Source organism: Nicotiana tabacum, chromosome 5 (assembly GCF_000715075.1).
Source record: "Nicotiana tabacum cultivar K326 chromosome 5, ASM71507v2, whole genome shotgun sequence".
NCBI classification, from domain to species: Eukaryota; Viridiplantae; Streptophyta; class Magnoliopsida; order Solanales; family Solanaceae; genus Nicotiana; species Nicotiana tabacum.
The window spans coordinates 127838700-127856001 of NC_134084.1; the positions used below are offsets into that span (position 1 = coordinate 127838700).

At 35.6% G+C, this 17302-nt stretch overlaps 1 protein-coding gene across 1 annotated transcript; it reads right to left on the reverse strand.

Annotated features, from left to right (window-relative positions):
• Positions 1 to 2054: 2054 nt before the first annotated feature.
• Positions 2055 to 14531, reverse strand: LOC107802661 (uncharacterized). The gene is made up of 5 exons (XM_075254053.1): positions 14188 to 14531; positions 5984 to 6084; positions 5261 to 5377; positions 5076 to 5177; positions 2055 to 2396 (listed from the first exon to the last, which is right to left on the reverse strand). The coding sequence occupies exons 1-5, from the start codon at positions 14420 to 14422 to the stop codon at positions 2226 to 2228; spliced, it is 726 nt and encodes a 241-aa protein (XP_075110154.1). The 5' UTR covers positions 14423 to 14531; the 3' UTR covers positions 2055 to 2225.
• Positions 14532 to 17302: the final 2771 nt, after the last annotated feature.

The window sequence follows — 17302 nt, forward strand, 5'->3', positions numbered from 1 at the left end:
TTAATTCCTTGAGCTATTACTCAGACTTCAAAGCTCCAAACCACTTAAATTCATTACATAACATCTATATAGCTCGGAATCACACCTACAAGGCATAAAACACACAATTAGTGCAAAACACTAGCGATTAAAGCGCAAACTCAACTAAAGTGCAGTAAATTAGAGTGTAATAATCGACTAAAATACGTAATTATAGCCTATTCATCATGTACCAACCCACATTGCCTTAACTTTCGAAAAAACAAAAAGAACAATTTTTTATTTTTATGTTTAAGTTCTTTTTTTTTCTTTTGGTAGTTATGATGAGGAAAATCAATTAGAGTGTAGTTTGGAGGAGACATATTAGTCAGCTAATTAGCACTACTAGCATCTATAACAACTTCTTTCATGATGAAAACCGGACAGATATGAATTTGTAGTTAAAAACTTTAGTTTGTGCATTCTTTTTGGTAATTGATGTATTAGTACAGCTGCAACCATTTGAATTTGAGTTCTATACATCAATTTTTTACACCATTACTATAGTTTAATCTATTATAATAAGTAAGTTACCAATTATTTCGTAACACTTATTATAAAGATTTAAGGTTTGTGTATGCACTACCCTCTCCAAATCCACTTATGGGAATGTATATACTGGGTTTGTTGTTATAATAGAGATTTACATGTAATTATTTTATAGGTCATGTGATTGTCAAAATATAAATTACCACTGTTAATGCATATAACTTCAATTCGAGCGAAGTCATTGTCTTGATATTTTCCGTTAATGTGGGGTTTGAATTTTGTATATCTTTTAATAAGCTCAATTACAGATCAGTCAAAAAAGCTTGCGCGCCAAGTGAATATTTTATGAGGTTTGTGTAATTATATTGATAGTAGATGGCTTGGAATTTGAGATGTAAAAAAATACAAAGAAACAGGAATTGAGAGTTCTTGGTATTGTAATTGAACCTCATAAATTTTGTGTTAATCTTTTTTTATTGTCTATACTGTGTGATTATCATATACATCTTGTTACGTGCTTGTCATAACATTTTCTAGTGAATGTTGATCGTAACATCACGATCGTCTCTTGTTTAAACCATTTAATTGTTCAATGATTGAGATGCTCCAAATCCAAAATGCATATTTCATGCAAAGCATATCTTTTTCTTTATAAAGAAAAAAAAGGAGTGAGTCATGCCACGAGTTGTTAGTGCAAACTAGATGGACGCCGCTGATTAAGACGGGTGCTTAGATAATGACAAAAAAAAATTACAAAGCCGGTTAATTTTCAATTGTAACACTAATTAATACTACCAAAACCCAAAAAAAGAAAATTTTGTTAGACTTTTGTGAATAATTCTGATTCCATTATATGATTCATCTGCCATAAAAGTAATCAAATGGGAGGTAGAAAAGACATAATTATAGAAGGTGGAAACTCAGATCTTTGTAAAAAAAAGTGGAAATTCATGTCAGATTAGAAGCAAGTGTAAAGGGAATCCTCATAGGGAAGCAGTCCAAAAACATCCAAAACATTTTGATCTTTGCCTATGCTGTATAATTTAGTTACTCATTTAGTAAAGAAGAATGCATTGACCTCTTAACCCATTTTTGTCAGCTTCTGCATATTATAATACTATAACAGATACATGTAATGGGTTTATGTCATCAGTTTATTTAAAAGAACATCATGTGCCTTAAATCTCTGGGGAAATGGTTCTCTAAGGATTAAGAATGTCTTCTCTAATTTGCAAAAGGTGTAACACACCTAACTAGTTATCACTCGAAAAGACAAAAGAATATTTATTGTTGAGTTTTTCTTAATACCGTTTATCAAGTAGCACCTATTTGTACAGTTATATAATTGCCACATTTTGTCTATACAAAAAGAATCATTACAATGTACTGGACAAAACTTTTTAATTTTCTATTTAGCAGGAGGTGACGGAAATATGTGATTTGTGAACAGGTAGTATTAGTTCAACTTAAATATATAGAAAGCTGGAACTTAACAGTTGCCCTACAACCTGAAGGATCTTTAGCTTCAAATTTATGAACATGACAGATTTCCAAAGTAATTCAACTTAAATTTTTATAGACAGGTAATTTACAATTCGGAATAATGGATGGACTATTTTTAACATCCAGTGTTTACAGGTTAAGCTACATTCTCCAATTTTGTACAAAGAAGAATTATATTTACAAATACACAAAGGCCAGGGAGCTCACATATTTATCTACAGGAAGTCCCATCGCCAGTAAACTTTATCTACAATGCCTCCACCATTTCGAACTGCAAGGCGGATTGTTTCAGATGCAGGAGGAACCCCCCAAAGTAGCGGCACTGCGACAGTCATGGTTAGCTTTTCCTGCAAATCACCCTTCCTGGCTTTCTCCGCAGAGACAATCTGTAGCATGAAAAGGTAATTTCTCAAGCCGTAATAATAAGTGATGAATTCCCTAATAAAGAGAACAGTGACGCCTAATTGAACATTTAGCGGTTAAAAGAACATGTTTTGACAAATCAGCAAAGAGCAGTTTTATGAAAGTTTGAGTACTAGCACAAAGACTCGATATGAAATTCCATATTGAACAACCAAAGAGGCAACCAGCGCGAAAGTGACTAGATGTCAACAGACAACTTAAATGGGTAATCAAAGCGGCATAATCCAACTACCAAAAGAACAAGAAATATCAAGAAATTGCAAGAACACCTTCCTAGGACTTCTTTGTTTCAAACATATAGCTAAGAAGCGATGACACAGTAACTACGCTTATTTTTGGTACCTTAATGTTTGTTTAATGCAGGGTGATGGTGAGTCTTGTGATTAGTTTAAGAAAATGTCTTAAATAAGTCCCAGGATTCCTTGTTTATGTTCATGAATTACCTGGCTTGATAAGTTGACCAATATTAATGCTTTCATAATAGGTCATAGCCAATGGCGGAACCAGAAATTTCACTAAGGGTTGTCAAAATATAAAGAAGTAAATATATGAAGAAGCCATGGGATTCAACATATAGTATATATACATAAAAATCAATTTTTGACCTAGCTACACAGTATAATTTTCCGGCGAAGGGATGTCAATTAACACCCCTTAGCCTAGGTCGATCTCACTAGCTTCAACGGTAGCTTCTTTTTCCTTTGTTGTAGGGGTGTGTGTGTCGGGGGGAGGGGGAGGGCTGTTTGATATCTTATGTGGACTTCCTCAGGAGTTATACCAGAAGAAACTTTAGATATGATCCCCAATTGAATTTTCTATATCTGGATATACTCTTATTAGTTTCTCGGAATTATGCCACCCAACAAAATCCAACTCACTAAAACATTCTTGGCTATTATTTAAGTAAACAAAGCAAGTGACCTCATTAAGTAAGGAATAACACTACAGCTGCAATTTACAAGTATAATTAGAACACTGCACTCTCCTTTTCATTTTTCTTTCCTATTAGAAAGAGTTCTCCACTAGAAAATGTATTCACAAGTCAACCAGATAAGAAAAGAATGACGACTAAGTTCTATTACAACAACAACATAGTATTATCCCACACCGTGGGGTCTGGGGAGGGTAGTGTGTACGTAGATCCTCGGCTCAGGAAAGTATAAGCACCACATTAGTAAAAATATAGACAAGAAGGGACAGTACCAAAAAGTCATATAAAAGTAGAATAAAAATAACAAGACAGTAATGTGATCAACAATGAAAGAAAACAACGATAAGTCATAAAAACCTACTACCAACAAAAAGCAAGATTGCGTGCAATACTACTGTTATGAACCCTTTAGACTACCTATTCTACTACCCTAATCCTCGACCTCCATATCTTCCTATCAAGGGTCATGTCCTCGATCAGCTTAAGCTGAGCCATGTCTTGCCTAACCACCTCTCCCACCTTTTCTTTGGCTTACCTCTACCTCTCTGTAGGCCCTCCAATGTCAACCTCTCACACCTCCTCACCGGGGAGTCTGTGCTCCTCTTCCTCACATGACCAAACCACTTAAGCCGCGCTTCCCGCATCTTGTCCTCAATAGGGGTCACACCCACCTTGTCGCGAATAACCTCATTTCTAATCCTATCTAACCTGGTGTGACCGCACATCCATCTCAACATCCTCATCTCTACTACCTTCATCTTCTGGACATGAGCGATCTTGACTGGCCAACACTCAGCCCCATACAACATCGTTGGTCTGACTACCACTCTGTAGAACTTACCCTTAAGTTTCGGTGGCACCTTCTTGTCACACAAAACCCCGGAAGCGAGTTTCCATTTCATCCATCCCGCCCCAATACGATGTGTGACATCTTCATCAATCTCCACATCACCCTAAATAATAGACCCAAGGTACTTAAAACTCCCTCTTCTCGGGATGACCTGCGAGTCCAGCCTCACCTCCCCTTCCCCTCCTTGAGTCTCGCCACTGAACTTACACTTCAAGTATTCTATCTTGGTCCTACTCAACTTGAAACCTTTAGATTCCAGGGTCTGCCTCCATACCTCTAATTGTACGTTCACGCCGTCTCGCGTCTCGTCAATCAATACAATATCATCTGCAAATAACATACACCACGACACCTCCCCTTGGATGTGGCACGTCAGTACGTCCATCACCAGAGCAAACAAAAAAGGGTTGAGTGCTGACCCCTGATACAACCCCATCATAACCGGAAAATGGTCCGAGTCTCCATCCACCGTCCTCACTCGAGTCTTTACTCCATCATACATGTCCTTAATCAACCTAACGTAGGCAACAGGTACACCTCTAGCCTCCAAACATCTCCACAAAACATCTCCACGTATTAGTTCTATTGATAAACAAAATAGAATTGAAGTTTTTGACTTGGGTAATTGATGGCCAATGATATTTGAGGCCTAAATATGTTGATCTAAAGCCTACAATAGGACTAAAGGTCAAGATGTACAAAAGCAGGCCGATAAATAGATTTTACGAGATGATCATATATGCAGTGGATTCACAAAGGAACAGAGCAAGGCAGGCTTGTGCCTATCATGCAATTGCAATCAAAATGGTACATGAAAGGATCACAGCCTAAATAAACAAATAAAGATATAAGTGGATCTACCTCACCACCGTGCTCCAGAACAGTGTCTTCCACGACATCACTCAACATCTCTATAGAACGGCAAAAACCAATTATGCAGAGTTTCCTGCCCATGTCAAGGCCCTGGAATATTTATCAATTCCATCTCTCATTAAGATGAAATGAAACCTTGAATAATAAAAGTCAACAAGTAGCAGAAATTTTACATTAGTTGCTGCGATGTCAAAGAGAGCACCCAAACAGAGGCCTTGATTTGGATCCATGTAACTGCTCTCGCGAAATCGTTGAAATCTTGGAGACGCTTTCAATTTTCCCTGCTTCTTCTGCATGTCAAAATAAAATATCAGACGACCTGTGCATAATCATTTGCAGAAGCAACTGTCCTTATTAAAGGAGTAGATTAAGTACGGAAGAGGGGAGCAAGGAGTATGCCAAGAAGATATGTAGATTATGAGATGTGTTTTATTAACTTCTACAAACTGCAGGCTTAATCAATTTTACAAGTATGTTGTGTATCTTCCAAAATAGAATAAACTAATACACCTAACAATGTCGAGAGATCCAATGAATGAGCTATAATTGTTACAAGAAAATAGAACCCTCAGGGGCTGGCCTAGTGGCAATTGACTTGAGCCTTGGGGTATGCTCCCTTTCAAGGTCTCAAGTTCGAAACCCACTGGGTGCAAACAATTTCTGAGGGTCATCGGACTGGGTAAAACCTGAATTAACCGTGGTGCACTTGCGGGAAATTCCTTGCCGAGGGCTTGTACATTCCCGGGATTAGTCGGGGCTCATAGAGACTCGAACACCCGATGCAAATCAAAAAAAAAAAAATGAATATTCAATTATGCCTTTTTGCTCAGATACGGCAAGATAAAACAGTGATAGAACTAATGTTTCCTCCCCAAATGGGGGAAAAATAAGCATACATCAAAGGAAGACATTTGTCGCGGGACCATGTTGCCCCCAATTTGAATCAGTCCATCAGCAGTGAACAGTGTGATTTTCTCCTCCTGTACCCACTGCACAGCTGCAAATATCAGGGGAACACTTCAAACAAAATGATTGAACTCAAAAAAGGAAAGTTAAATCGACTATGACAACCAAGTGACTATAAAAGTGAAGACATCCTAGTTAAATGATGAACTATATGTATACAAAACGGGACATACCACACAGAGTCAAAAGGAAGAAAAAGTTAAAAAGAGATAAATGCCTGTAAAACATCAAAACTGTTATAAAATAAAGACAGTAAAGTAAAGACAAGTATAGAGAGAAACTGATATATTATTCTGATTCAAACTGATGTACATAATGAACTGAAATCTCTTCTATTCATAGAAGAGAGTAAGTTGTTGTGTAAACTGCTACTGTAAGCTGTGTGTAAGCTGCTATTATACCAGATATCGATAATCTTCTACTGAGAGCAATGTTTATCCATAACGGAGTACTGAATGGATAAGCTCATTGTACCCAGTATAGACAATCTTCTATTAGGGGTAATGATTCCATAACGGAGTACTGAAAGGATAAGCTCATTGTACCCGGTATGGATAATGTTTATCCATAACGGAGTATCGAAAGGATAAGCTTATTATACCCGGTATGGATAATCTTCTACCGGGGGTAATGTTTATCCATAACCGGGTACCGAAGTGATAAGCTTCTTCAGGAAGCTTATTTCCAATAGAATACTAAATAGATAAATACATTTACGGCGGAATCCCATATGGATAAGCTTCTTCAGGAAGCTTATTTACAACGGAGTACTAAATGAACATCCATAATATAATATATTTATAACACTCCCCCTTGGATGTTCATTAAAAGATAATGTGCCTCATTAAAACCTTACTAGGAAAAACCACGTGGGAAAAAATCCTAGTGAAGGAAAAAGAATACACATATTTAGTAATACGCATTGCTATGTGCCTCATTAAAAACCTTATAAGGAAAACCTCATGGGAAAAAACCTTAGTAAGGAAAAAAGAGTGCATCGCGTATTTTACTCCCCCCTGATGAAAACTTTGTTTAAAATATTTGAGTCTCCGCATTCCAATCTTGTATACCATCTTCTCAAAAGTTGAAGTTGTCAAAGATTTAGTGAATAAATCTGCTGGATTATCACTTGAACGGATTTGTTGCACATCAATGTCACCACTTTTCTAAAGATCGTGTGTGTAGAATAATTTTGGTGAAATGTGTTTCGTTCTATCTCCTTTTATAAATCCTCCCTTCAATTGGGCTATGCATGCAGCATTGTCTTCGTATAAAATTATGGGTCTTTTCTCACATTCTAAACCACATTTTTCTCGAATAAAATGAATTATTGATCTCAACCATACGCATTCCCTATTTGCTTCATGAATAGCAATTATTTCAGCGTGATTTGAAGATGTAGTAACAATACATTGCTTTGTGGAGCGCCATGATATGACAGTACCTTCATATGTAAATACGTACCCGGTTTGAGATCGAGCTTTACGGGGATCAGATAAATAACATGCATCTGCATAACCAACAAGATCTGCACTATCTTTGTTAGCATAAAACAAACCCATATCAAGAGTTCCCATTAAATATCGCAATATATGCTTAATCCCGTTCCAATATCTCCGTGTAGGAGAAGAACTATATCTTGCTAGTAAATTAACAGAAAATGTTATGTCGGGCCTTGTAGCATTAGCAAGATCCATTAGTGGACCAATTGCACTGAGATAGGGTACTTCGGGACCAAGGAGTTCCTCGTCCTCTCCTGGAAGTCGGAACAAATCCATATTCACTTCAAGTGATCGAACAACCATTGGTGTACTCAATGGGTGCGCTTTGTCCATGTAAAAGCGTTTTAAGACCCTTTCTGTATAGGCAGATTGATGGATAAAGATCTCGTCTGCTAAATGTTCAATTTGTAGACTAAGACAAAGTTTTGTCTTTCCAAGATCTTTCATCTCAAATTCTTTCTTAAGATATTCAATTGCCTTTTGGAGCTCTTCTGGAGTTCCAACGAGATTTATGTCATCAACATAAACAGCAAATACAACAAATTCTGATGTCATTTTCTTTATAAAAATACATGGACAAATAACATCATTTATGTAACCTTCTTTCGGCAAATATTCACTAAGGCGATTATACCACATGCCCCCAAATTGCTTTAAACCGTACAAAGATCTTTGTAATCTAATTGAATAAATTTCCTGAGATTTTGAATTCGCTTCAGGCATTTTAAATCCTTCAGGGATTTTCATATAAGTTTCATTATCAAGTGAATCGTACAGATAAACTGTAACTACATCCATTAGATGTATTTCAAGCTTTTCATGCAGTGCTAAACTGATGAGATATCGAAATGTTATGGCATCCATAACAGGTGAATATGTTTCATCAAAATCGACTCCAGGTCGTTGTGAGAATCCTTGTGCAACAACGCGAGCTTTGTATCTTTCAACTTCATTTTTATCATTCCTTTTTCGCACAAAAACCCATTTATGACCAACTGGTTTTATACCAACAGGTGTTTAGACAACTGGTCCAAAGACCTCTCTTTTAGCAAGTGACTTTAATTCCAATTGAATTGCCTCTTGCCATTTTGGCCAATTAGATATTTGTCGACATTCTTCGATAGATCGAGGTTCAAGATCCTCACTATCTTGCATAATATTAAGTGCAACATTATATGCAAAAATATTATCCACCACTATTTCAGATCGATTTAAATTAATCTCATCACCGGTCGAACTTATTAAAAGTTCTTCACTCACATGAGCTTCGGGTTCATTGATTTCTTCAGGACTAATCAGATCTTGGGTCTCTTCAGGAGATCCCTTCATAGTATCGTTTTGATCATTTGTCGATTTTCTTTTTCGAGGATTTCGATCCTTAGAACCCAAAGGCCTACCACGCTTCAGGCGTGCTTTAGATTCACTAGCTCTCATGCTAGTAGATGGTCCTACTGGGACATCAATTCGGATAGGCACATTCTCTGCTGGGATATGTGACTTAGTTATCCTTTTCAAATCAGTAAATGCGTCTGGCATTTGATTTGCTATATTCTGTAAATGGATGATCTTCTGGACCTCCTGATTACATATAGGGGTACGGGGATCAAAGTGAGATAATGATGAAACTTTCCACACAATTTCTCTTTTGATTTCCTTTTTCTCTCCCCCTAATTGTGGGAAATTTGTTTCATCAAACCGACAATCTGCAAATCGAGCAGTAAATAAATCTCCTGTCAATGGTTCAAGATAGCGAATAATAGAGGGTGATTCAAACCCAACATATATTCCTATCCTTCTCTGTGGTCTCATCTTACTACGCTGTGGTGGTGCTACTAGCACATATACAGCACATCCGAAAATTCGTAGATGGGCAATATTTGGTTCATGACCAAAAACTAATTATGACGGAGAATATTTATTATAATGTGTCGGTCTGAGACGGATAAGTGATGCTGCATGCAAGATAGCATGGCCCCAAACAGTAGTGGGCAATGTTGTTTTCATAAGTAGTGGTCTTGCTATCAATTGCAGGCGTTTAATAAATGACTCTGCATGGCCATTTTGAGTATAAACAAGCTACAGGATGTTCAACTTTTATCCCAACTGATAGACAATAATCATCAAAAGCTTGAGATGAAAATTCTCTAGCATTATCAAGGCGAATAGCCTTTATAGGATAATCTGGGAATTGTACCCTTAATCGAATTATTTGGGTTAATAGCTTTGCAAACGCCAGGTTGCGAGATGATAGTAGGCACACATGAGACCATCTTGAAGATGCATCTATTAGGACCATAAAATATCTAAACAACCACTTGGTGGGTGAATAGGTCCACATACATCCCCATATATACGCTCTAAAAAGGCAGGGGATTCAATGCCAACCTTCATTGGTGATAGTCTAGTGATCATTTTGCCTTGATAACAAGCATCACAAGAAAATTCGTCATTTGTAAGAATCTTCAAGTTCTTTAATGGATGCCCACTCGAATTTTCAGTAATTCATCACATCATTATTGATCCAGGATGGCCCAAACGGCCATGCCAAAGCACAAAAGTATTTGAATCCGTAAACTTCTGGTTTACGATAGAATATGCTTCAACTGTACTAATTTTTGAATAGTATAAGCCAGAAGATAAAGTTGGTAACTTTTCGACAATGCATTTCTGGCCAGAAATATTCTTTGTAATACAAAGATAGTCCTTGTTCATTTCATCTATTGTCTCAACATGATACCCATTTCGGCGGATATCTATAAAATTCAACAAGTTTCTTCGGGACTTGGAGGAGAACAATGTCATTGTCTATAATAAGTTTTGTTCCCTTAGCCAGAAATATAATGGCTCTTCCGGAGCCTTCAATCAAACTTATATTACCAGAAATTGTTGAAACATTTGCTTTTTCCTTATGCAAATAAGAAAAGTATTTCTGATCCTTGAATATGGCATGAGATGTTCCACTATCAATAACACAAATATCTTCATGATTTGTCTTTGATCCAAACATAATTTGAGGATTATCCATATTCTCTAATACTTTCAAAGTATTTGCTCGAGATAGCAGAGTGTCGTGCTAATAACGTGTTATAAAATAAAGACTGTAAAGTAAAGACAAGTATAGAGAGAAACTGTATATTATTCTGATTCAAACTGATGTACATAATGAACTGAAATCTCTTCTATTTATAGAAGAAAGAAAGTTGTTGTGTAAGCTGCTACTGCAAGCTGCTGTGTAAGCTGCTATTATACCAAATATGGATAATCTTCTACTGAGAGCAATGTTTATCCATAACGGAGTACTGAATGGATAAGCTCATTGTACCCAGTATAGATAATCTTCTACTAGGGGTAATAATTATCCATAATGGAGTACTGAAAGGATAAGCTCATTGTACCCGGTATGGATAATCTTCTACCGGGGATAATGTTTATCCATAACAGAGTATCGAAAGGATAAGCTTATTATACCCGGTATGGATAATCTTCTACCGGAGGTAATGTTTATCCATAACCGGGTACCGAAGTGATAAGCTTCTTCAGAAAGCTTATTTCCAATAGAGTACTAAATAGATAAATATATTTACGGCGGAGTCCCATATGGATAAGCTTCTTCAAGAAGCTTATTTACAACGGAGTACTAAATGAACATCCATAATATAATATATTTATAACAAAAACAATAATTACTCTTTCATTCCGGTCTATGCAAGGGAACCTTTGGAGTCAGAAGTATGCATTGTACATGATTGGACATACAGTACATCTTTCTAGTGTTTGATTTTATGCTACTTATTTTAACACACACAAAGAGAGAGAGAAATCACCAGATATTTGGACCTTCCATAGAACAACAAACTTGCCCATAAAGCAATGAAAACATGGTTGATGTTTCAGGGCAGTGTTGGAGTCACAGGACAAAATGTGACATCATACACATGAAACTTGACTGTCCTTAACCAATCCTAACAGAGATTCCTCACCTGTTATCTTTCATCTTAGATCAAAACAATAAAAGGTCCGTAATAAATTTAAAAAATATCCGATCCTCAAGGAGGCAGATGCATGAGCTCCAACTTTGAAGAATTTTAGATGCTTCTTGCATATATGCTTAATATCAAGTTCAGCAGTGTTCAAAATTTTACAGCACTTCACTCTCTTTTTAAATGGTGTACCCAAAGAAGCCTTGAGAACACGCTTACCAGTTACCAGTAGGAGTGGCAAACGAGCGGGTCGGGTCGGATATGGTTCGGGTCGAAAATAAATAATGAAAAAATGGATAAATTATCCGACCCATATTTAATACGGATAAAAAACGGGTTAACCGGCAGATAATATAGTTAACCATATTATCCATGACTTCTTGCATATGATCACTTTTTGGAGAATTCTTAGTCTCCCTAACTTGAGGAACCCCCAATTTGAGGCTTTACAAATGTAAAAGTTAGACCCATTGGGTATCCATTGGTTACCCATTGGTTATCCATTTAGAAAATGGATAATATGGTTTTTATCCATATTTGACCCGTTTTTAAATAGTTCATTATCCAACCCATTTTTTAATGAATAATATGGGTAGATAAGTTTTTTCTTTAAACCATTTTGCCACCCCTAGTTACCAGTTAATGGTTCATCACACAAGTGCAATATTTTCATAGTAAATTTAGAAGCCACCATCCCTTGTTTTTGGTGAGTCCTAGTCCCAAAGAAAAGAGGGGGAATAAAGGTAAAGCCATGTTGGCCAAGCAAAAACATAATCTCATTAGAATCTCAAAAAAATTGTTTCATATCACGCAAGTCTCTACTATTTGGTTGATAAAACACTACTTCCTTTTTGAATTTGAATAACCATGTTCACCATTTCTGCATGGTTTCGTACTACTCAGAAGTTTAACATGATAATTGTCATCCATGTGGCCATGTTAAAAGTCTCTCTCCCAAAGATACACGAATAAGCATTATGGCTGAGAAAAACATCAATGAGATACAAAATGACACTGATTCTTCCATCATGTTGCACAGGAAATCAAATTCCTCATCACTTAAGTGATCTCCTATTTTCTTAGACGCTCCTAGAAATGATGGAGTCATGGAGGTGTTGCTCTTTTTTTTCCCTTTGGTTTTCAAGTACAACTATTAACTATGGATCCGAACAACAGATGCATATAATAGCATCAACCAAAATTTGCTTGATTCGGAACTTTATTAGGATTTTCTGTATATGAAATCTGATTAAACTGTTTAACAAATTTTTTGCACAACTTGAGATGCAATGCATTACCCGTAGGATTTTTTGGAGTCATTCTCGAAGCATTCCAAACTAACTCCATTTCTATCTTCCTTCTAATAAGGGTGTATGGCCACAAAATTCACACTTAAAAAACTGTACATACATCTATTGACATACTACTGCATCGTGGTCACTAAATTAAAATCCGTGAAGGAATTACAGCTAGCAGAACTTTTTCAAATATGGCCTAGATTTTCTCACAGAGAGAATTGAACCTTAAATCAAATATGGCCTCGTTTTCTTAAGCATATTATAAAAATATCAATAAACTTTAACTTTGAGGTGGAGACAAGAATGACCTAAGGACTCCAACATTAATTGACAAGGAAACTAACGCAAGTACAATTCTTTAATATTGCAGAGCATCACTCTTTCCCCCCCCCCCTTTTTTTGTGAGAAAGAGAAGAGCAACTTTACTTCCTAATAAAATGTCTTTACCCCACCCACCGCCAAAACACACATAAATTAAACTACACAAAAGGAAAAGCATTAATCAAAACTAAGATAGAATGATAGTAAAAGGAAAAAAGAAAACTATAGATAAAGAATGAACATTCAGCACCTAATTCGTAAGAAAGCCTAAACAAGTGTCTCTGCCGCATTACTGGAAAAAAAGCTAAATTCAACACATACATCAAAATATATCCTTATTTTGTGATTAGTTAAGCCTTAAAATTTTGTTGGGGCGGAGCATATAGAGCCAAGGGGGTTCCATTGAATCTCCTCAGTTGAAAAAACTATGCTGCGCAAGTAGGGAAAAAATGAATTTGTTGGTTATATATAAATTGTTAGAATCCCCTTGGAATAAAGGAAGATTTTAGTGCAGTGGCAAATGTGAATTTAGAAATTGCTTTAGCTCGCAGGTCCAAATAAGAAATGTGACATTTTAGTTTTTTTTTTTTTTTAACCACCTTGCATAAATTCTAGCTCCTCGACTCATTATATATGATACATGATACCAACTAGTTGAATTAAGTTCAATTGTTGTTGCTACATCTCACTTAAGTCTGATATTTGATAGTCTCTTTTATTTGGATATGGGCCTTAGCGCAGGATAAGTGTAAGATTTAAATATCATCCAGAACTGAAGCCTAATTCGCCTTAAAAATAAATTCAGAAGATAGTATTGAAATAAAATAGACTTGAAACAGATCAAATATATTTAAACAAAATTCATATAGCCGAATCCAGCTAGCTTGAGATTGAGAAGCTTTGACTGATATCAGGCTAAAATGAACAGTAGAGAAGAACATCTCAAACATCAAGCAGCAAAAAGGAAAAAAGAAAAGGTAATTTTTTGCTTTTAAGTTTTAAACTAAAAATATCAAGAGATAGACGAACATACAAGGATCATCAGAGTCAGAAGATTCCCAAGGATAAGGTCCAAGTGCATCACCGCCAAAGAAACCGCCTGAACCGGACGCCTTCGCAACGAACCGGATGGAGCGGATCGACAATTGGCTCGAGAAAAGCGGCGGTTTACGATAAGCCAAAGAAGATGAACCGGAGGAACACGCCGGTTCTTTTAGGAGAGGAATAGAAGAGACGGAGGAGAAACAGACGACAGCGATCTCCGACATTGCTCGGACGGGAGGAGGAATCTCAAAGGGGAGGAATCGGGGAAGGAAAATGATCGGAATCAAAGGAAAGTAAATAGAGAAAAGAAAAAAGGGGGAAAAAGGGGCAGAAAAGGAAAGGAGAAGAAATTGACGCCACAGGAAGTGAGGATGACACGTGGACAAAAATCTGTTTAATTACGTTGGGGCGGTGGTTAATAGGATTAGAGGAGTATGAACCGGGTCTGAAACGGTTGGTCCTATTGCCTTTTACGTTTTTGGATAACTTTTGCATTTGAAAGTTTTTTATGGGAAAAAAAAAAAGGAATTTTTACCTCCTATAGCAAAGGTTAACACCTTATTTATTTTAAATAAATACCATTTTAAAAAATTATATTCTATAGATATCTTTTAATGTTTATAGTAAAATATTTATTTTTGGTTAACTCCTACCCTTAAGCCACTATATACGCTATTTTTTATTTTTCTTTCTCCTTTTTCAGATTTTTCTCTCACATAATTACCGTATTTGATATAAACCTCTCACTTCACGTTCTCTCTCTCTAATTTGATACGTCATTCTCTTCCCTCATTCCGCGAATCTCCGCTCTTTCTTCTCACGCCATGCCAAAGGGTTGTCATTGTTGTTGCCACAAATAACCAAACAAATATTGTATGAAGAAAAGAGCTTCCAAACAAATCCTCTCGCTAGTATAAAAGAGCTTTCATCAAAGATCTTTCAGAGTCAGTATTTCGATCTCATAACAGTGGCTATGGCTACTCAACGAAGGGCAAACCCTAGCTCTCATCTAATTACTGTATTCTCTCTGCCTGTCGTTGTCGTCTCCGTTGAGGTCTTCTTCGAGAAGAGTTTCAACGGTAATTTTCTTCATTCTCTCTATTTCGGGAAAACGTTGCAAAGCTACAATTTGGTTGTTGTGTGGTCGTTTTGAATAAAGGTTAGATGTTGGAGAGACCGGAATAGTATCACAGTAACGGGAACAATGACGTTTCGAGTCAGAATCGCGGTCCTCACGACGAGACGACATTAGGGTTGTTCTTGAACAAAGACGACGGAGTTTTGGGCTGAGCAACTTGAAGATTCTGTTACCTTTTTTTAAGTGTATTTCAATGTATCTCGTTGTATTTCCATATATTTTATTGTATTCATTGTCTTTTTTCCATTGTATTTTAATGTATCTCGATTTATTCCATATATTTCATTGTATTCGTTGTCTCAATGTATTGTAGAATGTATTCATATATTTTTTTAATTAATATAATTTATGTATTCAAATGTATATATGTATTCAAATGTATCTGCAGTATGTATTCATATGTTTTTGCACTATAAATGACCTGCTATACTTCATGTATTCAGATGTATTATTATATATTTAACTATATTCAGTGTAATTAAATAATTTCTCTGAAGATTGCTATGTTTTTGGGTATTTTTCGGTTGAGAATCTTTTTAATAACTGGAAATACAAAATTTGTGTGTTATAATTGAGTTTGTTGAGTTATATTAGGAGTCTATTATGTTAATTGATTCACTTTCCGTTTAAAAACTATGTAATCCCATGTTTCACGCCGTAAATACAGTCGAATACAATAATCTATCCAGCTGTAATCCCATGTTTCACGCCATAAATACAGTCGAATACACTCGAATACAAAAATCTATCTAGTTGTAATCCCCTGTTTCACGCCTAGAAATTCTATTGTATTCATGAATACAGTAGCTTAAATACATCGAATACAATCTATAAAATCTCAAAACATAGCTATAGGAAGTAATATAGTAAATGGTAGCTACAACTAGGTAATAACCACTAAAACATAGTGGTTTTTGAAAGTTTCTCAAAAATAATGTGGTTAGAAGAGTTGTGTTTGGATGCATGTTTTCTAATGAAAAGATTCATGAGTAACTCTGGCATATATGATTTTTCTGTTCGCAGTCTGTCAAATTATAGTAAAGTTTAAGATATCATCCCACAGAGATTGGAACCACCTAGGCTACAGATTTATATTGTCTTTGTCACTATTTGAGAGAATCAAGTTGATGAAAGGGGTTGCTCTTAAAAATGTAAAATAAAAGCAATAAATTTTTTTAATTTTTCTGAAAATAAAAATAGAGGTTGGAATACTTTGAATCAGCAAGATAAAATTATTATAATAAGATCAAAATTCTATTAATTATTTCTTTGTTTAATGAAATGATTGCTTATTTCTAATTCAACCAAATCACATAAAAGTAACCAATTAATAACACATCTTTCTATTAGTGTTGTCAATCGATTAACAATGAAACAAAGACCTTGTTTAAAGAATGACTACTTATTTCTAAGACATCACTCCACATAACAACAATATATAAATAGCACCGCTCACGCTTAATGTTATTAATTTATTGGCAGTTAGTGACATTAAATAATAATTGACTAATAACACCTCTTTCGATTAGTGTAGTTAACCAATTAAAGTAATGGCTTCAAACAAGAATTATCTTAGTTGAGTGCACCAAGTGAGAAAAAACCTCGTTCGATTAGCCTTTTCTAAATCAATAAACTTGTTTAAATCTTTCTCTTCTCCCGAATATGAAACAAAATAACAAGATAAAGATTTCAGTAAGTGATATAATTATATCAAATAAATAGAAATAATCAATATCAAATACCTTGGTGCATAATGATGATAAAGAGAAAATCTCAACATAAGAAGATAATAAAATTAAGATAATTATTATAACACTTTTATAGTTTCATCTAGTATCCCAACCAAAGAAAATTACACCATTATGGAGAAAATATAAAATAGAAAAATACTATTCCTATAATAAGAGAAATAACTTTTAAAACTAAAACAAAACTAATTAAAGTTGGTGTTCCCTGCACAAGAATG